Genomic DNA, 26,750 nt, shown 5'->3' with positions numbered 1-26,750 from the left:
TTTCATGTGTAAGCAGTTGTTAAAAGCTCCTACAGGACTAGCCAGAAGTTAAGGTCATTTGTAGGTGTTGATTGTTTCATCTTTTTCTGAGGGAGGCCCTTGGTTTGCCAAGGAGTACTCCCTACTTTTAATAATGTTTTACATCTAAAGTTGCTTTTCAGTGGTAGATATGCTAGAATCAGTTATTGCTGATGTGTGATTTTGTTCATAAATGTGCCTGTTAACTGGTTAATCACATATATTTTCTTTATTCCCTTGGTGCTGTAGGGATTCATGCCCCAAGCCCTTTGATATTTAGCACAGAACGGAGTAGATCCTTCTTTAGTTCCTTTTAGTGACATAGGACTACAGGGTACTTTGAGCTTTCTCCTAACTGTGCTTTATATCCTCTGTTTTGTTTCCTTTTATTTAAGTGGAGTCTTATTGCTCCTCTGCTTCGTTTGGTCTTTGTGAATGTGCAGGTTTAACCCCTGCCGGGATTGGAGAGCACGTTGCCGTTGCCCCTCCCCCACCCGCGGCCGGTCAGGCTGGAAGTTAGGCCCAGACCCGGGCTGAAATAACAGGAAATTTAATACAACAGAGTGATAGAACAATCTGAACAACAACAGTAGCAATGATAACAACAATAAACAGCAATAACAGTGAACAAGACAAACGATATACAGAGAAATACCGCTAGCCGGTTTACGGACAAAGGGTTCCCGCCACCGAGCCCGCCAAAGAGCAAGGTGAAAAGGTTCCGCCCCTGGACCTGACGCCGGCATGGTATGAATAACCCGGCTGGAGATCCCTTCCCCCTCTCTCTCTGCTGGGGAAACTTAGCCCTATCCTAGCTGAACCAGGACAGTGAACTGTACTTTTTGTTGGTCATTCTCATCCTTTAACTTAACCTTCAGGAAAACCTTAAGAATATTAACCTGCAACCATTAGGTTCTGTTTGCTGCCCTTTCATAACAGCTGTCTCTGGCAGCTGGTGGATAACCCTTACACCTCTATTGAGTTGTGCTACACCTGAAAACAGAGAGAAAAGGTTTCAGGAATTTTTTTTGAAGTGAGTTGTTGTCCCCACCTCATGCCATGTCTCTTGAAGCTTTCATTTTCCTGTTCCAACAGCATCTAACAGGGATGTCTAGGATTCCTGGTACCAACCTTTGCAAACACTGTTTTGTGAAGTATTCCAGCAGGAGACTGGGCTTCCAGTTGTCCTTTACTTTTGAGAACTTCTTGACCAGCAACTACCATGCATTTACACAGCACCTGGCCTCCCGTGTTAGCATCTGCTGCTCTATCAGAGATGTGGTCACACAGCTGAGAGCAAGGTTGAACACTAAAACCTGTCATCCATGTTACTTCCAGGAGTGGAGTCCAGCCCACCAGCTCCCACAACACTGGAGAGAATTACATATTTTGTCTTCTTCCTTGTAGGATTGCATTCCTTATTTAAGGAGGACAGGGATACTCACAGGCATCTGAAAGGAAATGCAGTGCCAGTCAGGGTGGGAGCTCATCTTCCTACCACCAGGACTGCTCTTGTTGGTTGATACTCAGTTGCTTAAGTGGGAAGGTAGGTGAGGAGCCCTTCTCCACAGTCCTGATAACTCTGATTCACTCCATCCCTGAAGTGACCAGAGTCTGAGGTGTCCTCTTCATCTTGGAAATTCTTCAGAGACTTTTTTTGTGGCTGAGTGGAGGCCCCAGCTGTACAATTAATTGCTGTTTCTTTCAGGATGTAACCAGGACAGCTAACTTTCTGCAGATCCTGGTAGAAAATGATGGTGCAGCTTATCAAGGCCTTTTTGGACATTTTAAGTCAACCTTCATCTGCCTGGGCATCACTGTTTATTGTCATTGGACTGTTGTAGATTACAGGCAGGATCCATCTGTAGAAAAATTGACAGGCCAAAGGGATTAAGCAATATGCTTCCCTCGCTGCTGTCACTCCTGGGTGTCCCAGTAGCATCCAGAGTCAGGCTCATTTCAGGGATTGAGACCACAAGCAGTTGAGTCATCCAGGCAAGAACATTTACTCCTCCTCAGTGCTCCAACTCTGCTTCTTTCTTTATCACAGAATCACAGAATCATCTAGGTTGGAAAGGACCCCGGAGATCATCTAGTCCAACCGTTCTCCTAGCACAGTTCCCCCCTACAGCATATCCTTAAGCTCCAAATCGACCCTGCTCTTGAACACCTCCAGGGATGGGGACTCCACCACCTCCCTGGGCAGCCCATTCCAACGCCCAACAACCCGTTCTGTAAAGAAATGCTTCCTAGTATCTAGTCTGAACTTTCCCTGGCGCAACTTGAGGCCACTCCCTCTTGTCCTGTCGCTTTCTACTAGGCTAAAGAGGCTCAAACCCAGCTCTCTGCAGCTTCCTTTCAGGTGGTTGTAGAGGGTGATAAGGTCTCCCCTCAGCCTCCTCTTCTCCAGACTAAACAATCCCATTCCCTCAGCCGTTCCCCATAGCACATGTGTTCCAGACCCTGCACCAGCTTTGTAGCCCTTCTCTGGACATGTTCGAGTAACTCTGTGTCCTTTTTGTAGTGAGGGGCCCAAAACTGAATACAGTAATCAAGGTGCGGCCTCACCAGCGCCAAGTACAGGGGCAAGATCACTCCCCTGTCTCTGCTGGCCACACTAATCCTGACACAAGCCAGGATGCCATTGGCTTTCTTGTCCCCCTGGGCACACTGCTGGCTCATGTTCAGCCAGCTGTCAATCACCCCCCCAGGTCCCTCTCTGACTGGCAGCTCTCCAGCCACTCCTCCCCAAGCCTGTAGCCCTGCTGGGGGTTGTTGTGGCCCAAGGGCAGCCCCCGGCATTTTCCCTCAGTGAAACTCCCCCAGTTGGGCTCAGCCCATGGCTCCAGCCTGTCCAGGTCTCTCTGCAGCCTCCCTACCCTCGAGCAGACCAACACTCCCACCCAACTGGGTGTCATCTGCAAACTGACTGAGGGTGCCCTCGATCCCCTTGTCCAGATCATCAGTAAAGATGTTAAACAGGAGTGGCCCCAAAACCCAGCCCTGGGGGACACCACTCGTGACCGGCCGCCAGCTGGATTTAACTCCCTTCACCACAACTCTTTGGGCCCGGCCATCCAGACAGTTTTTTACCCAGCGAAGTGTGTGATTGTCCAAGCCTTGAGCAGTCATTTTTGCCAGGAGAATGCTGTGGGAAACGGTGTCAAAAGCCTTGCTAAAGTCCAGGTAAATTACATCCACAGCCTTTCCCTCATCCAATAAGCAGGTCGCTTTGTCATAGAAGGAGATCAGGTTTGTCAGCAGGACCTGCCTTTCATAACCCCATGCTGACTGGGCCTGAGCATCTGGTTGTCCCGCATGTGTTGCATGATGGTGTTTAGGATGAGCTGCTCCATCAGCTTCCTGGGCACCGAAGTCAAGCTGACAGGCCTGTAATTTCCCGGATCATCCTTCCAACCCTTCTTATAGATGGGCGTCACATTGGCCAATTTCCAATCGGTCGGGACCTCCCCGGTCAGCCGGGACCGCTGGTAAATGATAGAAAGTGGCCTGGCGAGCACCCAGCCAGCTGCTTCAGCACCCTTGGGTGTATCCCATCTGGTCCCATAGACGCGTGTGTGTCTGTGGGATGCAGCAGGTCACTGACTGTCTCCTGGATTGCCGGGGGGTCGTTCTCCCAGTCTCTGTATTCTGGCTGCGGAGGCTGGATTTCATCAGTACAACTAACCTGGCTATTAAAGACTGAGGCAAAGAAGGCATTAAGCACCTCAGCCTTCTCCTCATCACTTGTTACCAAATTTCCTCCTGCATCTAGCAGGGGATGGAGACTCTCCCTGGACTTCCTTTTGCTACTGACATACTTATAGAAACTTTTCTTGTTATCCTTGATTGCAGAGGCCAAATTAATTTCCAGTTGTGCTTTAGCCCTTCTGATTTCCACCCTGCACAGCCTCACAGCCTCTCTGTAATCACTGTGTGTGGCTAGCCCCTTCTTCCAAAGGCTGTAAACTCTCCTTTTCTCCTGAGTTGCAGCCAAAGCTCCCTGTTCAGCCAGGGTGGTCTTCTCTGGCGCCGGCTTCTCTTAGAGCACCTGGGGACTGCCTGCTCCTGAGCCATTAACACTTCCTTCTTAAAGAGCGCCCAGCCCTCCTGGGCCCCTGTACCCTTCAGGAGAGTCTCCCAGGGGATCCTTTCAAGCAGGTGCCTAAACAAGACAAAGTCAGCCCTTCTGAAGTCCAGGATGTCAGTCCTGCTTAGCTCTCTCCTGACCTCTCTAGGAATAGAGAACTCTGTTATTTCATGATCGCTGTGCCCTAGTCGTCCTCCAACCTCCACATGGTCCACCAGCCCTTCTCTGTTCACAAAGAGGAGATCCAGCAGGGCACCTTCTCTGGTCGGTTTACTCACCAGTTGCATCAGGAAGTTGTCTCCCACACATTCTAGGAATCTCTGGGACTGGTCTCATTCTGCCGTGTTGTATTTCCAGCAGATGTCTGGGAAGTTAAAGTCACCCACAAGAACAAGGGCAAACGATCGTGAGATTTCACCTAAGTGCCTATAAAATATCTCGTCCATCTCTCTGTCCTGGTTGGGTGGCCTGTAGTAGACTCCTACTATAACATCTGCCCTGTTGGCCTTCCCCCTGATTCTAATGCAAAGACACTCAACCCTGTCTTCTCTACACCTGTGCTTGAAGCAATCATAACAGTCCTTAACATGCAGAGCCACCCCACCACCTCTCCTTCCCTGTCTGTCCCTCCTAAAGAGCTTGTACCCATCAATTGGCGCACTCCAGTCACGGGAGACATCCCACCATGTTTCTGTAATAGCAACAACGTCGTAATTTTCCTGTTTCATCACGGCTACAAGCTCCTCCTGTTTGTTATGTTACCCATGCTGTGTGCTTGGTATACATGCACTTCAGATGGGCTGATGTTTTGCCCCCTTCCCCCTTCAAATCTAGTTTAAAGCTCTGTCAGTGAGCCCAGCTAACTCCTGCCCCCAAATCCCCTTCCCTCTCTGGGACAGGTGCATCCCGTCTAATGTCAAAAGATCCGGTGCCCTGTATACCAACCCATGATTAAAAATTCCAAAGCCCTGATGGTAACACCAGACTTGGAACCACCCATTCATCTGCTGAATTCTCCTGTGATCTTCCTCATCCATCCCCCCAACCAAAGGGATGGAGGAGAACACAATTTGTGCCCCCAAACCCTTAAGCAGTTTTCCCAAGGACCAGAAGTCTTGCTTATCAAGTGCTTACATTTTTATTATTACTAGTCCAAGCTCTAACAGACGGGCTTTTTTATGATGCTCCATCCAGGAGACCTCAACGGTAACTAACACCATGATCCAGCTGCTTGGACGTCATTGCAGGTTGCACAGGGCATGGCCAACACAGTGTTGAAGACAAAGTTGCCTGCTCTTTTAATAGAAGAGCATCGTGACCTGCCCCCCCCCGCCAGTCCTCGAGTCCTGCAAAGAACATGTGGAGATTGTCCTGTTGGTGGGATCATGCAGCTCAGTCCAAGGCTGGGGTTGGTTCTCAGCTCACCCAAGAAGTCAACAGTGTCAAATCCTTGGCCAGTCTTTACATCATGCAACAGCAGAAGCCCCACAGCCTTCCATCCCACTTTATCACGTGTGACACCAGACACTGATGTAAGGCCTTTTCTGGCAGTAGCTCAGCTGGTGTCCTCTTTCCAGCACTGCTCCTACATGTTTCATCAGAGGTTTACCTCTTTTATCATTGCCTCCCCACCCTTGTGTCAGCGTGATGCATCTACCGGGAGGGTGGGTCAGGCTGATGCTGCACCATGGAGACTGGCTGTGTATCTTCTCTGACGGTGTGTCCATGGTGCTATGGCCAGGAGCTCTCCTTTACCAGATGCCTTTGTGTTTCACAGGCTACACATGAGTGTCAGCTGTGACTCCTGGGCTGTGGAAGCTCTGCAGCCAGTTCTTCCAAATATGGAGAGGTGGTTTTTTACAACAAGTGCTTCCTGTTTTGGGAAAAAGGAGAAGTATGGTGATTCAGGCAGATTTTGAGAAAACAAAATGCTTCTCTTAGCACTTTGCATTGACAGTGCAACCTAAGCTGCAGCCAGTTGTTCAGAAGAGGGTCTGAGCCCTTGCCCCCTGGTATTTCCATGCCCTCGTTCTGTTCAGGGGCTGCAGAGGAAATACTGTGTCTTTATGCCTTCAGGTCTGTCGTCATGATCGAGTCCCCCAGTTTGGACTGTCTGGGACCATGTGAGTCTTCACCAAGATGTTGGACATAGCTGTACCTTTACTGACAAACCAGATGTCCCCATTTCCTTAACTGAAATACTGCATGTTAACAGGCCATGCAACAGAACATGTCTTTCCATTTCTACAGGCTGCCCAGTAATGTTTTTAAAAAGAGTGGAAGTCCCACAATGAATGCCCAGACACAACGTTTAGCTCTCATTCAGTCTGTAAAGATTATTGGACTGAGTCCTGGACTCTATGGCAACAGGAACTCAAGAACCAGAGCAGAGATGGTTACCATCTGAAATAACATATTTTACAGAGAGTTGGAAGAGTTTATAAGACATACTGGGTTTTTTTTCTTATAAATGATAACCTTTTTATATGAGTGCTTTTTGATGCTGATAGTCAACATGTAAGATAATAAAATATCTCTTTTATTCATAATCCTGCTTTTACTTACTTGGTCCTGGTTAATATTTATTCAGTTTACAGTACTGAGTAACTGAGGCACAACCATCATATTTGTATCACCACACAGAAGATGGAGATCCAGAGGGTTTCCTCAAAATGGGGAAGCTCACAGATCTTCAGCATGCTGAAGTCCTACTCAGGTGCCTTGGCTCCATCAGTAGCAGTGCTGACAGCTGCAGGAAATCTCCAGAGTGAGTCACTCCTTCACATCCCAGTAGTGAAAAGGAGAAGAATTACAGCATAGAGGACTTCATCAGAAGGATTAGTTAATTCCAAATATTTAGAAATCTTACCCATCAAGTGCTGTTAGCATTCATCAGATAACCTTCCTTTATCAGTTTGGAGGAAACAGCAATGACTGAGCTTAGAGTAAGACCAGTAGGACTTGTGAAGTGATAGAAACCCCAGTGGTTAAAAGTTCCAACCACAAAACAAGAAACTGAAGTGTAAGCAGTGTTTGAGGAAGTACCACACAAATTCTTAGGAGATAGTTATCAAAGAACATTTAACCCTGTAAACAGCTGAAAGGGAAGCAAATCAAAATCTGTAATTCAAGAAATTTGAAATAAAGCAACTTGAGAAATGGAACACAACCTCAAAGGAAGGATGTAAAAGAGCCCTGGCCTTATATTTGAATCAAAGTTTGGTAAATATGCCCGCTTCAGTGTCAGGTTTCCTTTGTACAACACTTGAAGGACGAAAGAGATGTAAGCTTTTCAACCAGGAGAGAGCAACAGATAAATTCCATCTGTCGAGGCTCTGTTTTCTTCAGTCACCAAAAAATGTCAAGGAACAATTTGTTGCCGTTTGTGTAAGGTTGTTAAGCAACATGAAGCTCAAATATTGTGCCCATTCATTTAGTACTGGAGCAGCTTAATTTGAGAAATGAAGAGCGTAACTTTTGTGTGATTCACAGGCTTATATCAACTACTGCTTAGTGTTCCAGGGCACATGTTTTTCAGAGCTGCACATGTTCTAGTTGGCTTTGTAGTGCAGTGATCTGCCTAAGGAAGGTGTGGAGCTGGGTGGTTTTGTGGCATCGTTTTGGATTATTAAAGAGACAGGATTATGATATTGCCGCTGTTGCCTGCTTTGGAGAGGTGTTTACAAGTATCAGCAATACTTGTGGTTTGGGATGAGCATCTTCCAACCAGTTACTTGCCTTCTTGAATCATGAATCTGTTTGAAGCATACTTGTGTTAGCAAGGGAGTGGTGGTAATAGAAACTGCAACATTTCATGGTAGTTACAGTGGATAATACGGTGGATTTTATACGGGAATTAACACTGGAGTTGAGTGGTGGTGAAGGAATGGTGGGAAGTGGCCATGAGGGTGTGGAGACTGAGGAGCCCTCACCCCTGGCACCTTGTCCCTGAGTGACACACCTTCAGGGTTGTGTGGACCAGCTGTGTCTCTGGAGAAGAAGCTATTATCAGCTGGTCCTTCCCGATGTGTTTATGCACCTGTAAAGAGCAGGTGAAGTGTAGCCTGTTGTCAAGGGATGAGCACAGAAGAGGTGGCAGAGCACAGACATCCCTGTCGCTCTGAACAAGCTGCTGTGTCTACCCAGCCTGGGGTACCCCGTGCGTGGAGCTTGCTGTGGTGTGGCTTCAGCTGGTGCCTTGGGAGAGGTTTCTGCTCTGGGGGATGGCTGGTAGGAGCAAGGCTCTGCTCAGCGGGGTGCTTGGGGAGAGTGCGGCTGCTTGAGGTCTGTGCTGCGGCGCAGGCCCCCCCTGCACGAGCAAGTGTCCTCCGCTTCCTCCCGCGGTGCGATCCGCTTCACTTCGCACCCCTCATTTCAACCATGTCCTAAAACTCATCTGATCCTATGACAGACTTTAGGTAATTTTGGATCCCCTCGCTGCCTGTGAGCGCCTCAACAAGCACGTGTGCCGCAGCACTTGCAGCAGTGAGCTCGTGGGGGCCCTTGGCAGCATTCTGGGCTCGCCGCGTGCTGCTCCTGGCAGCGTTGAGCCGGCGGGCTCTGACACATCTGGGTTTTCTGTCTCTCAGGTTGGACTTCAACGGGTTCTACACAGAGCGCTTGGAACGCATGTCTGCCGAGCGCAGCCGGAAGGCAGCTCCCCTGCTTCCCCACCTGGCCGTACCTGCCCAGTGAAGCTCTGCTGCTGCCCCTTCCAGCCACCACCTCTCCTGCACCAGCAGAGAACCGGGCGCTTGGAGCAGGGAGTACTCAGCCCTCCACATTGGCAGCACGAGCTGGAAACGAACCATAAGGGTTGTCCCAGAGAGATGGGAATGTTTGATCTCCTGAAATGTGTGTAATGCGTTTTCCTTTCTCGGAGGCTTTTGTTAAGTCTTTTTTTTTTTTTTTTTTTTTTTACTACATTGTAAAAGAATGTATTTGAGTGTTGTAAAATAAATTAAAAAAAAATAACCTGGGTTATTTTGTCAACAGAACTCGGGGTGCAAATTAGTCTTTCAGGTGACTAAATTTTGGTTGTCTCACAGAGATCTTGCTCTGCTGCCATGCGGCATTATTTTGGGGGGAGAGCCTAATTGGGGGCTCGCTGCAGTGAAGCTGATCAGCTGCTCTAACCGATGAGGTGGGGCCCAGAGCTGATGAGCAGGTACGTGATGTTTGTATCATATTGTGTGAGTCCTCAGCAGAGGAATTGCAGGTATCTGGCAGAGTTCACAGACATGAAAATTGCTTGAGATGGTTTGAGAGCAGGTGTGGTAGAGGGTGGAAGAGAGGAAAAGTGTCTCCCAGGCTGCCAGTGGTAACCAAGACATGTGCCAGAGACCCAGAGGCCTCAGTGGCAAGTGTGTGAACCTGGGGGGGTATGCGAGGGCTGTGGATACAGGTCTGAGAGCTGTTAATGGGCTGTTCTTTCTCTCACTCACCTCCTTCCTTGCAAGGATGTTCTGGAGTGCGTTGGAAGGAAGAGCCAGGTCCTCTGTTCCCTGGTGGCCTTAAGCTGGTCCTCCAGCTTGACAGAGGGGAGAGACCCAAGGAGAGGATGGAGGCCACCAGTCCTGGGTCTGGAGGACTGAGGGGCGAGGTTGAGGACCGAGACCTCCGCCAGCATCATCTGGCTCTTCAGGGAAAGGACTTGTGCAGTTCATGGGGAAGGGAAAATTTCCTGTTCCTTCCACCAAGGTGGCCTCTCAGGTCAGGGAGGCTTGCAGAAGTTGACTGGCCATTTCCATGAAGTTTCTGTGTATCTACAGATGTGACAGCCTGACCCTCGAGCTCAGGGTGCAGAGGCAGAGGGGCTCAGGTCCCTGGAAGAACCTGCTTACCTCTTGGTGCCCAGCATCTCGGTTGGTTTCTCAGAGATTCCCCTGGCACCTCACTCTGTCACCCTTGGTCACACATTTTTTACACCTATGAGCAGCATGGTAGCTGGAAAAAACTCAGTTCATGCAATTTAAAATAAATCGAGATTGAAGCCATTTATAGATTAGGAACACATTATTAACCAGCAAGCATTGAGTCTCAGCAGACATAGTAGATATTTCTAAAATGTTAATTTTTAAAATCAACAGCAAATTTCTAAGCACCCATCTGTGAGTAATCCCAAGAAGTCCTGCTCGCACCCACATGTGCACACATGCAGACAGTTGTGTGTATCCTTCCCGCAGCTTTTGAGGGGGTCGGGAAGGCCCCCCTCTCCTGGGAGGGGGGCTCCCCTCCCTGCACACGCCTTCTGTGGGAGATGTGGGTGCTCCACCTCTATGGGATCCCGTGCTACTGCCTGCAACCTGCACAACCAGACACGAATAGGAGTGTTGAAGGTGAAAGCATAAGCATGGAGCTTTAATATTTTTATTTTTCTAAAAAATAAACTTAGATGTCTATTTAGGAGGGAATTAGAGAAAAGCTTGGGTAGAAAGAGGGAAGACATTGGAGAAATGGTTGACTGCAGTGGTTTCTGTGCTGTTCTGAAGGAAGCTTGACCCTGGTGATGTAGCTCTGCAACACCTGAATTCGGTGTCCAACCCCCCTCTTTCACTAACTGCAAAAGTTAAATGTGGCGTTTCCTGGCCGGTCCTGGCCAGAAACACCAAGAAAGTATAAAAAAATCAGTTTGCAGGAGGGGGGTTCTCTCTTCAGAAGTTGCCAGGCAGAAAAGACAAGGGCAATGGGTTGCACCAGGAGAGGTTTCATCTCAACCTAAGAAATATGTCACTTGCTGGAACGAGCTCCCCAGGGGCATACGTGGTGGAGTCCCCATCACTGGAGGGTTTCAAGATGCAACCGGACAGGGTGGGAGGTAATCTCATCCCTTCCCCATAAGAGGTTGGACCTCCAGAGGTCCCTTCCAGGCTGAGCCATTCAGCAGACAAGGGAGAGGCAGCAGTGAGCCCCGTGGCAGAGTGGAGAGCTCAGGGGGCCGTACACCTCCCAGCTCAGCCCCACATGGTGGTCCCAGCCCCTCTGATCCTTTGGGGTCAGGGAGGGTCCCAAGTGTTCCACTGATATACTCTGATGTCACACGGTCCACCCAGGCCTCCTGACAGCTCAGTCTCCCACGGTGACCCCAGCCCCTCCATCATCTCAGTGCTCCCTTATCTCAAAGCCCCGCCGACAGTCCCCAACGCTTCCCCAGCCCCACTGCTGCCCTCTGGCAGTGCAGCCTCCCTCAGCTCCTGCATCACAGAATCCCAGAATCATCAAAGTTGGAAAAGCCCTTGAAGCTCCTCCAGTCCAGCCATGAACCTCACCCTGACCCTTCCCAACTCCACCAGATCCCTCAGCGCTGAGTCCACCCAAATCACCTCAGGGATGCCCCAGTGCCCCACAGACGATCCTTTCATGTCCAACAGATGCAGCTCAATGTCCTCGGGCCCTCCAGCCCCTCCGTCACCTTGGAGCCAGGCGGGCACCTCCAGTGTCCCACGGGCACCGCCCCCAGTGCCCCTCGGACCACCCCTCATCCCCGATGCCACACGCTCGCCCTCTGACACTCACACACCCGCCGCAGTGCCCCACAGACACCCCCCGACGCCCCGCAGACAACTCCCCGGTGCCCCACGGACCCTCTCCGCCCCCCGCCAGCCCCGCTCCGCACGGAGCGCCCCGCCGGGGGCGGCCCCACCGCCGCCCGGTCCCGCCCCTGCCGGTGCCGTCCCGTCCCGCGAGCGGCGGTGAGTCACGGCGGGCGGGGGCTGCCGGCGCGGCGCGGCGTGTGGCGGCGGTGCGTGGGGCCGGGCACCGCGGGCACCTCCGAGCCATGGACCCGCCGCTCCTCCTGCTCCGCCGGCTCCTGCTCCCGCTGCTCCCGCTGCTCCCGCTGCTGCTGCTCCACGGTGAGCGGGGGGGGCGGGCGCGGGTCCCCGGCAGGGCGGGCAGCCGTGCGCCCCGACGGGACGAGCGTGAAGTTTTTGGGGTGCAGGGCAAGAGCCCGGCTCCCCGGGGCTGAGGGGGGGGGTGTTCTTCTGCCCTGGGGCAGGGTTGGAGGCACCAGCGTGGGGTGGGGGCGTGATACTTTTCCCTGCAGGAATGAAGGGGACGCGTGGGACGCGGCGCGGGAGGGGATGCGCTGGGCGCGGGGCGGCTTTTCGGGACGGGTCACAGCTCCGTGAAGTGTCGGCTGCTCCGGCCGCCGGGCTGAGCCCTGGGGTGCTCAGGTGGCATCGCGGCGTCACCTCCCCAGGCTCCTCCGAAGGCGCAGGAGGGAGCAGGGGGCTGTGAGGACCAGGCTTGCCTCCCCCGCGGGGAGCGACGCTTTCGGTGACCCCACGCCGTGCCCCCCCCGCCACCCCGCGCAGACGGGGCACCCGCCGTTATGTAAAGGCACCTCGGGGAGGAGGCTCCTGCGAGCGAGAGGAAATTTGTCACCGCCAGCCTGCGGCGTGCTGGAAGGAGGGGGGGGACACCAGTGACTCAGCCGGCCGAGGGGGTGGTGATGAGGCTCCTGGCTCCCGCTCGGGCGCCGTGGGCGAGGGCCGCCAGGCACCCGCAGACGGAGAGGTCTGCTCTGCCGCTGCCTCGCCGAGGGCTCCGCTGGCCCCGTCTAACCCCGGGAGCACAGGCACGGCTGCGGGGAGAGCTCCCGGTTGAGGGCTCATTGCTGAAAAGGCTGATAAAGAAAAAAAAAAAAAGAGGATGGGAGAAGGTCTGAGCCCACCCAGACGTGGGCCATTCCCCAAAACACAGCCCCTGGCAGCTGCCAGACACCAAGTCACAGACTGGCATCAAGATGGGAAGTTGAAAAAACCTCTGTCTTTATTTACACACCGGGGGCTCGGAAGGGTTTTCCAGCCTTGGAGGGGCCTGCTTGCCCATGGGTGATGCTGAGTGCTCCCTGGGTGCCGGGCTGGGTCGGGGGCTGGAGCATCCCTGGAGCTCATCAGGGAGTTGCGTTCCCAGCAGGTATTTCAGGACTTGCTGTTCTGGCTCTTTCCTGCGCCTTCATGTCGTCCCCTTCCATTATCCCCTGACGTGGTTGTGTCTGGGCATCCTGACTGAAAGCCCTGTCACTTTTCCCAGGCACCACTGCCAGGCTGGAGCAGCAGCTCACCCATGTCGAAAAGTACGAGACAATGATACCGCGCAAGGTGCCGGTGCCTCGGGGAAAGAGGGACCTTCCTGTGCCACCTGTGAGTAACATCACCTCCCAGTACCCTCTTGGCTTTGCAGGGAGTCCGGGTTGGGAGGTGTTGGAGCTGGACCCCCTTGGCCCTGTGCTAGAAGAATGACCCGGTGCACATTTTCTTGTGTTGCCTCCACCCCAGAGGGTGGAGATCTTGAAGTATTTGATCAGATCAGCTTTCCTGGGCTGTTTTGGGTCAAAATAGGAACTGCAGATAGCAGGGTGGACTCTTGGAGGGAGGGGTGCTGCTTTCTCCAATGCTTTCTTTGGAGACATTACCTAGCGGTGCTACCTCTTGCAGCCTTGCAGTGATCTTGTGACATCTGGTCTTTGCTTAAGGAGGGATTTGCAAATTCTCGTTGAGCTGTAAGCACTTTTCTTGTTATGCTTGCTGAAGTTGGGTTTTTTGGTCCTTTGGGACAGGGGAAATAAGAATCAGAAAGTTGCAGAAATCCACATGAAAGCAAGCCAGTGTTATTTTTCTTGGGAAACCTCGTAATTTGAGGGAAGGAATGGGGTTTGACTCAGGCTTTTTGAGTGGTCGGGGTTGACGTCCATAGGATGATGGCCTTGACCTCAGAGATGCTTTCCTCATTGCCTTAAAGTGAAATTCAGCCAAATACATGGATTCATTCTCTAGGACTGAAAAGCACCAACTTTAGCACCTGATGAGATGGAAGGTCTGGGGACATTTATTTCCTAGTAAACGCTTCATACAGCACGTTCATCTGTGATTCAAACCCCTTCTGATAAACTAGCTTCAGAAACACTCCCTGAAAGCATCTGTTTTCCCTGCTCTAGAAACCTAAACTTGTCCATGAGATAAACATTCCCCAGGCTATTTAGAGACACCATCTGTGCAGGGCGTGCCAGGCGGCTCTGCACCGATCCCCCCGGAAAGGGGAGCTCACCCATCTCAGCATCCTTCTGCTTTCCAAGGCATGGGAGAAGGCATCTGCCTTGAGCTGTGTACTTCGGGACAGTCGTGGGTGTGGTGTCTACTGGGTGGCAACTGGAGTCGGTTTTGGATTGGACAGTCCTTGGATCTCCCCAGCCTGCTGTGTTGAGGGTATGCGGTCTCTGGCCTTTCAAGGCATTTTCCTTCTCTTGGATGAAAGTTGGGTTTGCTCTCCCTTGGTGAGGAAATGGTTCTCAGCAGAGGTTCTCTTGCCCACCTTGGTGGGGAAGAGGTTCTCAACAACGCTTGACCACCACCAAGCCCCTCTTTGAAGTGGAGACAGGTAGCTGGATGGGCATTTTCTTTGCCAGCTCCTCCTGTGGCTTTGTGTTACCAGTCTCTGGCTGGGAAGTGCATGAGCCAAGAGCTGGTTCCTGGGTCAGAGCAGTTGGGACACATGGGGTTGGTCCAGCAAAGCATATGCAAGGTGAGGTTGGAAGCAGACCAGCTCCCTTCTGTCTTTGCTTAAATCAAAATGCTCAGCCCTGCAGACAGGGTGGAGACCTGGGTCCTGCTACACAGGATCTCCTGGGATGCCAGCCTTCCCACTGGCCATGGTCTTCTTAGCAGGGGCATGACAGGGCATGTGGCAAACTTGGGTTCTTCATGGATAGGGACCCAAAAAAGAGCAAGAAGGGCCTTCAGAAAGATTTATAGTTACATGCTCTTTGACTGCAGAAATCACATCTCTCATCCCCATGCTCCAGCACTTCAAAGAGCTGTATTGAAATGGGAGGATGGTTTCCTGCCTGTGTAAGACCTGGTGTTGCAAGCTGCCAGCTTCTCCCTCAGCACACCTGTGCTCACACAGCCCTGCTGATCCCCTCACTGAGTCCTGGAGCCAGCTGAGCCAAAGAGGCATCAGTTGATGCAAAGAGGCTGGCCCAGCCTAGGGCTCTGCGGGAAGCAGCAGGACATTGCGGAGTGAGCGGTGGGGCCAGGTGGAGCAGGAGCAAGGGACAGTGGTGGCCCAGTGACCTGCCTTCTTTTTCTCCTCTCTCGTGCTGCAGCTCCTCTGACACACGGCATGGTGCAGTGAGCCCCATCCCTACTGTCCTACTGAGACCAGTCGCCTCTTCCCACCCAGAGAAGGAATACCCTGTGCTGGGGTGGGAGGGTAGCATCACGTCCCAGTTCTCTGCAAGCTCTTAGTAAGCTTGATCCCCAGTTCTCTGGGTCTCTTAGTAAGGCCAGCTGGAAGAAATCCCTCCTCTCTGTGTGCTGTGGCCACAGCTCTGCTTTGCTTGCTCAGCAGAGTCATGCTCCTGAGGTTAGCGGGGCTGGGGCAGAGGCAGCGCTGAGCTGCCTGCACTTTCAAAGCCTGCCCATCTGGAGCCCTTGCAAAGGCCATGCTAATAAGGAAGGGGGTGTTTCAGAGAAGCTTTATCAGGACTTTTTTTTTTAAAACTTGCCCTGCGGTTGTCTCCAGGAGATGGTTCCTGACCCACCAATCCCTTCCAAATGCTTTCCTGCCATTTCATAAGACCTCTTCTGGCTCCAGCGCTGCCAACAATAACAAAGCATTGCTTTGTTGGCAGATACGGGATGGGAGGGCCACATCAGGCAGGAGACACTGTTCATAAGAGAAGAATTTGCTGGTGACCAGTGAGCGTGCTCACAGGCCAAAGGTGTGCCTGCCTGCAGCCAGGGCTGCCTGGCTGGCTTGTGGCAACCTGTTTGGCATGTGGAGAAGATATTTTGTGGCCGGCAGCCTGCTGCTTCAGATTGGGAATATAAACTGGGTAGAACTGAGGGTGACCGAGTGATGGGCAAACCCTCTCACCTGGCCCCGCTGGCTCTGAGTCAGCAGGACTTTCCACCCAGCCCCAGCTCCTGCCAGGTTTCAGATCATCCCTCTGGGAGTGCTGAGCCATGGTATAACAGCAGCTGCTGTCATCCTCCCCAGGGAGAGGCTGCACACCTCATCTGGGAGGAATGCTGGTCCTGCAGGAGACACTTGCTATGCCTGTTGCTCAACTCTCCACCCTGGGATCCCATAAGAGCTGAGGATGTGCCCTCAGGAGAGGTTTCTGTGCTGTGGTAGCGGCTGAGGAGGTCCGTGGTGCCCAGGGTGCAGCCTGATACGGGGCACCGTGCAAGGGATGCTCATTTCTCTCAGTGGCTGCCATGGGATGGGACCTCTGGAGGTCTGTAGTCCATCATCTGCAGGTGGAGATCACAAGACTTCTTCTGGAGGATGGCTCCATCCTGGGGGTTCAGGGCTCAGCTGGGCTGAGCTGCAGCCATCCTGACCCAGCTGTAATGACTGGAGGTTGGATTTGAGATGCCTTGAGGTGCCGTCCACCAGCACTGGGGTGGTGCCTGGGGGATCTGCCACATGGTGATACTAAAATCAACTCTCAGCAGCAGGCAAGAATGAGGAGAAGGTTATTCTCTAGCCATGAGGTTGCATGTTAGATCGGTCAGAGAGAAGGAAGTCTCTGATGATGAGAGCCTTTGGGTACTGGGATCTTTGTGGTTCAGCCTGTGAGTAAGTGCTGAGCTCAGTCTCCAAAAAAGGAGATCTGTGATTGATGAGTAGGAAACCTCAGTTTCTGGCATGGCCATCTGCAGCCATGTGTCAGACACGGGAAATCAGATTTTGCTGACTCTGTTTCATTGCTGGTGACCTGTTCTTTATCTCAGGATGTGCTGGAGATTTATGTTATTGCCCACATGCTTGCTTTCTTCTTTTCTGATTTCCTGTGTCTTTGCTGGATGCCTTCAGGGTGAGCCAGGCTCCTTGTCCCTCATCTGCCTTCCAGTGGGGTCCATGCAGACCCCATGCCCTTTCTGGGCAGTGCAGGAGCCCAGAAGTCCTCTCCTCTGTAGCTTTTGCTCCTGGTGATAGTGAGTCTGTGATGTCTGTCTTTCACGCAGAGCATCTACCCAGACCACGTCCTCTACAGCGTCCGTGCCGAAGGCAGGGACTACCTCCTGCGGCTGGAGAAGAACAAGTGAGTGCGGGTGTGCATGGCGGGATGGCCGGGGGAGGATCGGTTCCCACCCTTGCCATGAACATCAGTTCTCCAAGGTCTGGTGTCACTGCATCGGTGATCTGAGACCTCAGTCCAGACCCTTGCTAGCAAAATACTGCATTTTTTTTCCCTTCTTGCCAAACCCACCCAGGGAGATCATGGGCCCACTGTACCCAACCTGGCCAACCTCATCCCAAAAGCTTTCCATCCTCTCCCCAAAACTGGGGTCAGTGCTGACGCCCCTTCCCCAACCTGCAGGGAGCTGCTGGGACAGCACTACACCGAGACACACTACTCGGCTGACGGCACGGAGATCACGGAGAAGCCAGATGTTCAGGTACGGGGCTGGCTCCTGGGACAGCAGTTTCCCCACTCCTGCAGGGTCCCACCATGCTGACAGCTGGTGCTGACCCTCTTTACACCTCTCCTCTCTCTCGGCCGCAGGATCACTGCTTTTATCAGGGCCATGTGCGAGGATACGCCGATTCAGCAGCGAGCATCAGCACCTGCAATGGGCTCAGGTAGGACCTCTGACTCCCCCGGGGCACTGCGGCTGGCCAGAGGACAGCACCGAGCCTGGCCTCGGTGCACACCATGGCGCTGCTCTTGGTGGACGTGGTGCCGTGTCACGGTGAGCTGGTGTAACCAAGCACGGGCCAGCCGGAGCTGTGCCGATGGAGGGAGAGCTCAGCTTTCCCCCAAGGAAGAGAAGAAGACATCCCTTTTCCTGCTGGCGGCAGGAGTGCTGACTGCCCTGGCTCAGCGCCCAGCAGGAAAAGCACGCGGCGTTCTGCAGCTAAGGCTGCTGTTTTGGGGGAATTGACTGATGGCACAGACAAGACTGGAAACCTGAGCATGACAGGAGGTCTGGGCAGGAGTGCTCTCCCTGGGCAGCAACTCACAGCTCGTCCTGGATCTGTCCTCTTCCCAGGGCAGACTGGACCAAACTCACCCTGAGTGCTGCAGGCAGCGGCACAAAGGTGTGCTCATGGCGATGCAGGCAGCCAGCATCTCCTCTGGGCCCTGGCAAGCTCCTAGAGCTGATGGCTGAGTGCCTTTCCAAAAGAAAAGTGCTGATAAAGACATACAGGCCAGCTGTGTCTCCCTCTACCCACCAGCTGCTGGCCATGCTGGTGCTCCTTTCTCAAAAGCTGCCTTGGGTCCACCTTCATTTAACAGCAGAAAGCATCCTTGCAGAGCAACCCAAGCCACCAGGTCCATGCACGTTGTTCATTTTGACATGGAAGATTCGCACTCTGCTTTTCTCTTTCTTTCACCAGACACTGCAACAGAGTAAGCCAGAGAGGAAGGGATCCCTTGCAGGGTGATGTGTGAAGAGGACAGGTGATCCCTAGAGCACCAGGATCTTTTTGCAGGATAAATACCTGCTGGAGCTGCATGGCAGCCATCTCCTCACTTTGAGAGCAGGGGCTGTGTCTGCAGAGACCTTGGCTTGCACAGTTTGTGCATGCATGGGACGTTTGATAGCCTTGTATAGTAGGAGGACAAGATGCGCAAGGGCACTACAGAAGACAAGGACGGTACAGACAGGGCACAGAAAGCATCTCGAAGGCTAGAGCTAGAGCTGCTCCACAGAAATGCTCTGTTAAACCTGGCCTGGCAGCACTAGGCAGTCCTCCCTGCTAAACCCTGGGACTTTTCTGCTGCCCAAAGTACAGCCACGGATGCCATGCCATGGTTTGCTCCCTCGCAGCCCAGCAGCCAGTGTCCAGCCTCCCTTACAGTCCTTTTGTTCAACTGGTGCTTCTGCAGCCTCCAAAACCAAATACTGTGTTCATGTTTCCTATGGCTCCCCACCCGCCGGCACGCCCTGGGTCAGCTCCGTCCTGCAGCACCTCCTTGATGTGCTCTTGGGCCAGGCGAGGTTGCAGGGAAGAGGCCTTCAGTCCCTTGTGTTGCTGTGAGCTCCTACATCCCGTACCTCTGCCCAGCAATGTGGGCCTTCACACACTGCCCAAGGGCTGCTTGGGACTTGCACTGAGTGTGGTTTTCATGCATGTGGGCAGAAGGACCTGACTGTCATGTCCTGCTAGTGGCTTGTGGCTCATCCAAGCTCTCTATGGAGCTGTGAAGGTGTAGGGTGGTTTCCTAGCTGGGATTTGACAGCTATATTTTGTATCGCAGGCACTTGTGAGGGTGTGTGTAGGTTTGTTCGTGTCCTGGTGGATATCTCCCCAACCTGATGCCTGCCCTCTCTCTTGGCAGTGGGTTCTTCCGGGTGAATGAGACCACCTTCTTGCTGGAGCCCCTGGCGGAGGATGTGGCCGGCTGGCACGCAGTGTACAGAGCAGCTCATCTGCGGGGAAAGCGTGGCACGTGCCGAGAGTCCAGCGCCACCCTAGAATATGACCACGAACCGAAAATTCCTGCAGCCATGAAGCTCTATCGCTGGGTTAAGGATTGCATTGCTTCTCCTTCCTGTAGCTAAATTTGCAAGAGCCTAGGTCCTGTGAAGTCCAGGAGAGGAGCGAGGCCATACTGCATCTCTTGGAGATGCTCCTCTCCCACGCATTGTTGGCTGGGTACCCAAACACAGGTTGTTCCCTGTGGCCTAGCTCCTGGTGGGAACAAGTCCTCAGGTCCTGTACCATTAGCAGGAGCATCCTCTTACCCCATGAGCTCCGTGGTGCTTGCAGAGCCTATCTCATGCCTTAAACCAGTAGCAGGCTTGGGTTTTTCCTTGTATGTTGGAAGATGTCTGAAACACCCAGCAGAGTAACATCAGAAAACAGAGCTAGAAGACCTACCTAGCCTTGAATAACATTGGAAGATGCCCCAGGATCGAACACATCCCACAGGAGGGTCAACTGCAGGGCTCAACAAGCTGCAGAGCTGAGTCCCTCTTGTGCTCACTTTCCTCTTCCCTTCCAGAAATCAGCTCCATTACACAAAGGTCCCCGATATGTGGAGCTGGTCCTGGTCGTGGACAACGAGGAGGTAAGCAGGGTGGGGGGTATGCTGGTGTCTACATTTTTGCTGTCATCAACTGCAGTGAGGAGGTCGGAGCCAGCCTGGAAATTTTTCTGTGTTTTTTCCATAGTTCAGGAAACACAAGGACTTGCGCACGGTGCAGAACCGCATGAAGGAAATCGTGAACCATGTTGACAAGGTGAGCCCAGGGGTCTGGATGTGCCCTCCTGGCTCCTACACGTGCCCCGCAGTGCCAGCACAGGCAGGAATGCAGCAGAGGAGAGATTGGCATGGGTAGGGTGGTGGAGCTGGAGCCAATCTAAAGCCCACAGGTGGGCTGCCACACAGTGACCAACTCCCTTGGCCAACGGGGTGTGCAAAGTGGACACAAAAAGCAGGTCAGCCCTGTGTCCTCAGGAGTGTGGGACAGCTGCCTCCCAGCTCTCTCCTAAGGGAAGGGGGGAGAAATTTCTGCTTGGGACTCCTGGGGACATGTCCCACAGCTACTCTCAAACTGGAGTGGGTGCTAACGAGGGGAGGATGATGGATGAAGTGCACCAAGGTGGGGTTTCTGCTTGTTTTGCTTCAGCCTCACTCTTTGGTCGGCAGTGTGGGAGCAGCATCCCAGCCTTCACTGGCCAAGAGAGAGCCCAGAGGTCCCAGGGTCAATCCTGTCCATGAGGTCACCCCAGCTTGTGTTATTTATTGAGGGAGTGACAGAGCTGATATTGTGCAGTGAGGTGGGGTCCTGGGCTTGGTTGTGGTTCCCCAGGGGAGGTGAGACCTTCCCTCTGCTTGTGCAGCTCAAATCTAAGCACTTCCTCTGGTCTGGATTCTGCCCCAGCTTTATCAGCCTCTTCGCCTGCGGGTGGCCTTGATTGGCTTGGAGGTGTGGAGCCACAAGGACAAAATCATGGTCAGTCCCAACCCAGAGGTGACACTGGACAACTTCCTCCACTGGCGGGAGGCAGAGCTGCTGCGGAGGAAGCCACATGACAATGCCCAGCTGATCACGTAAGGATGCGGGGGCCACCACCTCGCCATCCTTGCAGCCCTGCTGCCACCCAGGACACATGGCCACCGTGGCATCTCAATCCCACAGGGGCATAGACTTCCATGGCACAACCGTAGGGCTCGCCAAGAAGCTTGTGATGTGCACCAGGGACTCAGGAGGCGTCAACCAGGTGGGTCCCCCCGCCAGGCATGCACTGGGAGGGCAGCAGTGATCCCATGGTCTGTGCTCCCTGCCTTGTGTTTTCCAGAGCAGGTCTCTCCTCCACTGGTCTCCAGCTTTCCCACTTCACAGCCTTAGGGCTGGGTCTGGCCCCTAGCATCTCTGACCCTTGAGTGACTGTCCCCCCACAGAAGCCTTGGCCACAGGGGAGGAGTAGCTGTGGAAACCCAGCTGGGTGCCCACAGAGGGCTCTGATAGACCTGAACCCTGGAGAGGGTCCCAGAGCAGCTCCCACCACCTATCAGGTGGCTGGGACTTGGTTTGCAATTGCTCCTGGGCCATCCTGGCTGTGCTTCTGCTTCCTCTCCAGGGAGGCCTTCCGTTTCTGGAGCAGCCTGTGGGACCCGCAGCTGTCCCGAACCGCCACAGAGCATCGTTTCAGGGCAGCCACTATATCTAAGCACACTTATGCCCCTGAGATCCTAGTCTGGAGGTCTTAAGGGGCCATGGGACCAAGTCCAGCTTTTGTCTTCCTTTACCTCAGCATGGCAGCGTTGCAGACAGCAGCGAGACCTGGCACTGAGCCCCCGCAGTGGGCCCCGTGGTGGAGATGCTGGGGAGAGCATTTGAACCATGCTGCACTTCTTGCCCCACAGGACCACAGCATGAATCCTATCGGCGCTGCATCCACCATGGCTCATGAGATGGGACACAACCTGGGGATGTCTCACGATGAAGATGTTGCTGGCTGCCGCTGTCCTGTCCCCAAATCTGATGGAGGATGTGTCATGGCGGCAAGTGTTGGGTGAGTGAAGGTGAAAGGGGAATATCCCTGGGCAGCAAATGTTTCAAGGTGTCCTCCAGCACTGTCCTGTGGGGGTGAAGCCCGTGAGATGGTCAGGTGTGGGTGGACACTCCACTTGAAGCTGCACTCCAAAGGTCTGTCGGTGCCCTTGAGTCTGTTGGTGGCCCTCCGACTTCTCCTTGTTCTGGTGGTTGTGAGGGCCCTTGGGCTCTCATCTCTACTCATGACTGCCTGTTTTTCTGCCCCTTCAGCTTGGTTTACCCCAAGCTCTTCAGCCGCTGCAGTGAGCACGACATGTGGCAGTTCCTCGTGGACCCCAGGACCAGGTGCCTGCTGAACGTCCCCAGGGCAGACGAGCTGTACGGGGGGCCGGTGTGCGGGAACCAGTTTGTGGAGCGGGGAGAGCAGTGTGACTGCGGCACGCCAGAGGTAGGGATGCTCCCTGAGAGCCCGGGAAGGAGTGTGGGTGTCAGGGACCTGAGATCTTCCATTCAGGTTGTGCAAGCCTCTTCCCTGGATATTGTGTTTTGCAAGCCTCATCGTCCTTATGTTCCTGACGCTTCTGCCAAAAATTTACCTGCAGAGGGTATTTGTTAACTTGGATGTGTGCCCCCCCTTCGTGTGGCTGGCTGCGATTTTTGCAGGAGCTTACCTAAGAAAGATGGACATCCCTCCAGCATATCCTCCAAAGTGGTGATCCAAGGAGGGGGACATCATGGCATGTTGTCCTTTCAAGAGGGGTGCTCAGCAGCTTTTCTGCATCCCTAGCGCCCCATCACTGCAGTGTGGTGGGGGAGATTTGAGACAAACGTCCGGGCGATGTCTGGGATAAATCCCTGGGTCACATCTCTGCCCTGGGATCTGAAGGGATGCTCCCCCAATGCAGAGAGCACAGAGACCCTCCTGTCTTCTTCCTGGAGATGGGCAAAGAGTGCTACCAGAGAGCAGGGGCCCAGGTCAGGCCCAATCTTCTGAAAAATCTTCTCTGGTCCTTTGCTTTGGTGTTGGTAATGGGGGTAAAGAAGCAGAAGGAATGGTTCACACCAGGGATGATGCTGTGGTTTTTGCCCCATGGTTCAGCCCATCGTGGTTACATTGCTGTTGGCACTTGGTGAAGTGTCAACTGGGTCCCCCCAGAAAGGAAGGAAAAGGTCTTTCAGGGGGCTTTTGTGAGGGTTTCAGTCCCTCCCTGTCTCACAGGAGTGCTCCGACCGCTGCTGCAACGCCACCACTTGCCAGCTGAGAGAGGGAGCTGAGTGTGCCCGGGGGGACTGCTGCCAGGACTGCAAGGTACTGCCACTGGCGGGGGGGCCAGCCTGGCAGGGAAAGTTGCTGGCACTTGTGCGAGCCTGCCCTGATATCCTCCAGAGCTTCCTGGTAGAGGCAAGGTGTGTCCACAGCCCACTGGAGAGCCTGAAGGACCTCTGTGGCAGCCTGGCCAAAGTCTGGCCAGGGAATCATGCTTTCCAGTCGATGCACTCACTACGTGGAGTCAGCATCTCACCTGGAAAGCGGTGGGGAAGGTGAAGCAGCCTCTCTTTCTGGTCCCCTGGCTCTGTTAGGTTAGGTGCTGGATGAAAGGTGTTAAGGAACTGGGCAATGTTCAGAAGAGATTGGCATGGCCCGTTCCTGATTTGGGAAACCAACCTGACTCTTCCGTTCCATTCATCCAAGAGAAAGTTAAGGGTTACATGCATTGGTTCCTGCACGATGCCTTAACAGATGGAAGAGAACCCTGAGGCAAGTACAAAGCACAAGGTATTGCCCAAAGAGAGAGACTTAACTATGGGAAGACCCAGTCCAAGGCCTGATGGTGCTCCGTCCTGTGCAGTAGCTCAGTCAATAGCAAATGTCTTTGTGCCAGAGCAGCACAAGCTGCGGTGTCTGGATCTGTGGTGTGCTGGGAGAGGTTTTGAAGACAAGGGTGCTGCCAGGCTGTGGTGCCTGCGTGAGTCAGGGGACGCGAGAGCATTGAGGCAGTGCCAACATCCCTTTTTCTGTGCAGGTGAAGGCTGCCAGCGTGCTCTGCCGGCCCAGCAAGAATGACTGCGACCTGCCCGAGCACTGCACCGGCCTCAGCCCGGAGTGCCCGGAGGACGTCTTCCAGGAAAACGGCATCCCCTGCCAGAACGGCAAAGGCTACTGCTACAATGGGGCTTGCCCCTCGCACGGCGAGCAGTGCCGTGCGCTCTGGGGCGCAGGTAGCGCTCCCCTACCCTGTCCACCCTCCTCACCCCACGTGCTGGGTGATGTGCCTGGAGCCCCAACTCCTCAGGCCAGGGCACTGCTGGGCCGTGGTCCCCTCCTGCATCCCTAGCTGGGGTGCTATGGCCCCTGACCCAGTAGTGTGGGCGCTGGCGCTGGCAGCTTGCTGTGGGCTCTGGCTCTGCATGACCCTTTCCATGTGTCCCACAGAGGCCCAAGTGGCTCCTGATGTCTGCTTTAAGCACAACAGCGAGCAACACCTCCACCTCCACTGCCTCACCGAGTATGGGAAGCGGCCCTGCAGCCCCAAGTAAGGAGCTGGGGAGGGGGGTGCGGGGGTGTCCATGTCCGACGCTCCTCAGCCCCGTGCCAGCCCTGCCGCTGGTGCTCATGGCCGCTTCTCCCGCAGGGATGTGAAGTGCGGCACACTGCTGTGCCTGAGTGACAACGCCAGCCCTGTCCTCGGCGGTGGCTCCTACTCCCTCTTCTTCGGCCGCTTTAAGTGCAAGGCAGTCATCGCCAGCAGCGACGCCAACGAGGTGGTGGCCAAGCTCAGGCTGGTGCCCACTGGCGCCAAGTGTGGAGAGGAGATGGTGAGTATGCTGGCTGCCGTGCTGGGGGGGCTGAGGAGGGGTGACCACTGGCCGTGGGGACCTGCGGCAGCCTCAGACCCCCCCCCTGCCTGCCCCCAGGTCTGCTATGCCGGGCGCTGCCAGAACCTCCTGGTCTACGGCAACAAGAACTGCTCAGCCAAATGCAACCACCACGGGGTATGCTGTGGGATCATCCTCTCCTGAAGCAGCCGTGGGGCCTGGGCGGTGGTCCCGGCCCCTGTGACACATCCACCACCCTGATGGTTTCTCCCCTCATCTCAGGTGTGCAACCACAAGCGGGAGTGTCACTGTGAGCCAGGCTGGGCAGCGCCCTACTGCGAGCAGAAGATTTCAGAGATGACGGCAGGTACGGTACCCTCGCACACGTGTGCTGTGGAAGAAGCCTGGGGAGGTGTGGGCACCCTGCCGTGGTGCCACTAGGCACTGCTCCACTCCCGGGGGTGCCCCAGCGCGGGGGTGCCCATCCCGATGCCGGCCGTGTCTCCGCAGGGAGCAGCAGTGTGGTTGTGGCAGCGGTGCTGGCCGTGCTGGCGCTCTCCGGCATCCTGCTCGGCAGTGGCGTCGTGCTCCTCAGAGGCAGGGGGACAAGGCACTTTCAGAAAGGGTAATGCCCCCCCTCCTCTGCCCCGCAGCAGGGTTGAGCTGCGGCCAACCCTGGGGTGTGCCTGGATCAGCTCCCCACTGTCCCTGTGCCCCACAGGAGGCCCTCCAGCGGCCCCACCGCGGGCCTCGCCAACCCGCTCTTCCCCGAGGGTGGCCGGACGCGACCTGCCCGCCGCCAGCTGTCCCGCCAGGACATCGGCCACCCCAAGCTGCTCAGCAGCACAGCAGCCCGGCGGGACACCCGGGCCCTCGGGCCCTGCCGTCCGGCCCCACAGGTGAGGGAGCTGAACAGAGCCCTGGCGCGCAGCGGGAGGGAGGGAGCGAGGGCAGCCTCTCACCCCCCTTTCCACTGACCCTGCAGCTGCTGGCACCTAGCCCCCAGGTGACATCAACCTCTCCAGGATGGCCCCTGCAGGTAGCCACCCCCGTGACAGCCACCGCTGCCTTGTGGCAGGGCGGCCTGTCCTTCCTGCAGTGGGGGGCCACTCCCAGACAGCTCCCCCAGCGTCCCCTGGCCTGACCAGCCCCAGGCGTGTGGGGTGCATCCATGGGGTGGCCCAGGCAACTGATGACTGGGGGGGGGAGGGGCTTTCTCTGCCCTCTGTCCCCCTCCGGGTCTCTCCTTGGTACCCAGGTGAGGGACTGGGGTCTCTCCTCTCCTCCCACCAGGCGAAGCCGAAGCCGCCCAGCAAGCCTCTCCCGGCTCTAAAGAGCAAGGTGCCGTGCCATGGTGAGGGGCCACCAGGACCAGCCCTCCCCCAGTCCCTGCTGACACCTGCCTCGGGCTTTCAGAGGGGTGTCCCCTCCAAGGTGGCCCTGAAGCCACCCCCAGCCAGGAGGTGACCAAGGATGCTCTGCTCACCACTGCGGCCAAGGAGCTGCTGGCTCTGGTACTGGAGTGGCACAGCTGGGGAGCTGCTGTCTCGCTTCCACCCTTACTTGAATCGCTCACCAGACCCTCCCCTGGGAGGGCACCAGTGTTTACAGATATTTGAGTTGTGCCTTACGAAACTTCGAAGCCTCATGGGTGCCCAGGGAGAGCCATCAGCTGGGGGCTTTGTGAGGAGACCAGGAGCAGGGGTGATGCCAGCTCTGGTTTTGAGGCCAGTCCCGAGTTGGTCCCGGCTCTCCTGCGCCCTGGGAGCTGCTGCCTTCTCTCCTGACGACTTGAATGTGTCCTGCTTCTGCCCCTCCCCTGCCGGGGCCATGGCGAGGGGCTCCTGGCATTGCCCCCC

At 54.7% G+C, this 26,750-nt stretch overlaps 2 protein-coding genes across 3 annotated transcripts in view; both read left to right on the top strand.

Moving 5' to 3' along the window:
• TUBGCP2 (tubulin gamma complex component 2) overlaps positions 1-9,021 on the top strand; it is a 42,043-nt gene extending 33,022 nt beyond the window's left edge. For both annotated transcript variants that reach the window (XM_074924165.1, XM_074924164.1), the window contains exon 18: positions 8,698-9,021. In XM_074924165.1, coding sequence (XP_074780266.1) covers positions 8,698-8,803 — 106 coding nt within the window. In that variant the 3' untranslated portion in view covers positions 8,804-9,021. The remainder of the gene's footprint in view (positions 1-8,697) is intronic.
• A 7,585-nt stretch (positions 9,022-16,606) lies between these two features.
• Positions 16,607-26,358, top strand: ADAM8 (ADAM metallopeptidase domain 8). The gene is made up of 20 exons (XM_074924176.1): positions 16,607-16,666; positions 17,086-17,162; positions 17,442-17,520; positions 17,628-17,704; positions 19,410-19,596; positions 20,076-20,141; positions 20,245-20,313; positions 20,959-21,128; positions 21,217-21,298; positions 21,945-22,093; positions 22,345-22,522; positions 23,294-23,536; positions 24,099-24,294; positions 24,509-24,608; positions 24,708-24,891; positions 24,991-25,068; positions 25,174-25,258; positions 25,402-25,516; positions 25,613-25,790; positions 26,185-26,358. Exons 1-20 carry the CDS (start codon positions 16,607-16,609, stop codon positions 26,356-26,358), a joined length of 2,547 nt encoding a protein of 848 aa, XP_074780277.1.
• Positions 26,359-26,750: the final 392 nt, after the last annotated feature.

This window comes from Athene noctua, chromosome 21 (assembly GCF_965140245.1).
Source record: "Athene noctua chromosome 21, bAthNoc1.hap1.1, whole genome shotgun sequence".
NCBI lineage: Eukaryota > Metazoa > Chordata > Aves > Strigiformes > Strigidae > Athene > Athene noctua.
The sequence above is the reverse complement of the archived record's forward strand: the minus strand, read 5'-3'. Positions and strand labels throughout refer to the sequence as shown.

Excerpts from the sequence above, each read along its gene's own strand:
- ADAM8 (XM_074924176.1), top strand. The coding sequence starts at position 16,607 with ATGAGGTTGCATGTTAGATCGGTCAGAGAGAAGGAAGTCTCTGATGAT. Across the intron at positions 17,521-17,627 it reads CGGAGAAGCCAGATGTTCAG|GATCACTGCTTTTATCAGGG; the intron begins GTACGGGGCTGG and ends TCTCGGCCGCAG. Across the intron at positions 23,537-24,098 it reads TCTGTGGCAGCCTGGCCAAA|GTGAAGGCTGCCAGCGTGCT; the intron begins GTCTGGCCAGGG and ends TTTTCTGTGCAG.